This window comes from Bison bison, unplaced genomic scaffold, assembly GCF_000754665.1.
Source record: "Bison bison bison isolate TAMUID 2011002044 unplaced genomic scaffold, Bison_UMD1.0 scf7180017845302, whole genome shotgun sequence".
Classification (NCBI taxonomy): Eukaryota; Metazoa; Chordata; class Mammalia; order Artiodactyla; family Bovidae; genus Bison; species Bison bison.
In genome coordinates, this window is record NW_011475875.1 from 13,015 (window position 1) to 14,455 (window position 1,441).

Genomic DNA, 1,441 nt, shown 5'->3' on the forward strand with positions numbered 1-1,441 from the left:
CCTCGAGGCCCCAGGGACTGAGGCTGCCCTGGTCCCTGGGGGCGCGGGAGCCACGTGTGGCTGGGGGGTGCCCATCCTCTCGGGCCAGCCTGGCCTCCCTACCCCCACCGCCCCCGCCCCCAGGACCCCAGGGCTGGTGAGCTCCAGGAAGGCCACGGGCCTTCAGGGGAGGCCTGCCTGTGAGCCTGAGAGGTTCACGGGGCTTCCCAGGGCACAGGGCAGCCTTCTGTCTGGACAAGCCCCTGCGGGCCAAGCTGCGTGGCCTCGGGCAGGTATCTGCCTGCCGCCTCCCCCGACCCGCACGGGCCTGTGAACAGCCGGCTCCGGTTGTTAGCTGGAGAAATACAGTGCTTCTGCAAAAGCCAGAAGTTTCTTGATTTCCCGGTTCCGTGCCTGTGGCTTTGAGGGCGACTCAGGAAGCTGGGCCGCGGGGCTGTGAGGCCTTCCCGCCGAGCCGCGCCTGCCTGTTGTGGGGGAGATTGCGTTTCCTGTGGGTGGAGCTGAAGCAGCTTGGGGGAGCCGCCTGTCTGTTCTCTGAGGCCGGGCGCTGTAGGGCTCGCCTGGACTGGGCCAGGGGCTGGGAACGTGCGGTGAAACCCAGGTCTCCCTGGGGCGACTCCGGCAGAGTTTCCACTTCCGGACCTGTTTCCCAGGGGAGTGCCCGCTTCCTGTGCGTCAGCACGGCTTGGGCCCAGGCCCCTCCGGTTCTGCGACCCCGAGGGTGGCACGGCCCCTGCCCCCGCCCCTCTCCAGGACTGACCTCAAGCAGTGGGCCCAGGCGACTGTCGCCCATGCCGCCTCTCCCTCCCCACCTCCGCGTGAGCCTGTTGTCTTCGTTTGATGTCTGGGCTTCCGTCATCCTTCCTGCTGTCTGATTTTCACTGTGTCTCCCTGACCAGCATGTTCTTCATTTCCAGAGAGACGCGGGGCCGTGTGTTGATATCCGTCAGCCCGCGTTCCTGGCTGGGAAGGCACCTGGTCTGTGCTCTGGCTTCTGTGGGGGCCGGGCTTGTTCTGTGGTCGTCTGTGTAACTGCTCCGAGTCCCCTGTTCATGACTGGTGTCCCACCAGGAGAGCACGCACGTCTGGGCCCCTGCTCACGGCCAGCGCACACTGCCCAGTGTTGTGAGACATGCGTGAGGCCTGAGGCCCAGCAGCAAGGCGGGGGTGGGGTCCCTGCAGGGCCTCGAGGGATGGGACGGATGCCTGGGCTGGGCTGGGAGGGAGTGGGGGACGCTGAGCCCCAGGGGGTTCAGACGAGCAGGGGGCCCTGGAGGCCAGCGCAGCCCAGGGCAGGGGCCTCAGGATGCGAGGGGGTCGCAGGGCTGACCCTGCAGGACTCCTGGGAGCTTTGCCCTGTGGGGAAAGAACTGGGACCCAGCAGGGTCTGTGGTCTAGCCTTTCAGAGGGGATCGGCCGGTGCTAGAGGAACAGGCAAAGG

The 1,441-nt window shown here is 67.2% G+C and overlaps 1 protein-coding gene across 1 annotated transcript in view; it reads left to right on the forward strand.

Moving 5' to 3' along the window:
- Nucleotides 1-296: 296 nt before the first annotated feature.
- The window catches only part of EXD3 (exonuclease 3'-5' domain containing 3), a 10,517-nt gene continuing 9,372 nt past the window's right edge, over nt 297-1,441 (forward strand). The window contains exon 1 of the mRNA XM_010833389.1: nt 297-818. Coding sequence (XP_010831691.1) covers nt 792-818 — 27 coding nt within the window. The 5' untranslated portion in view covers nt 297-791. The remainder of the gene's footprint in view (nt 819-1,441) is intronic.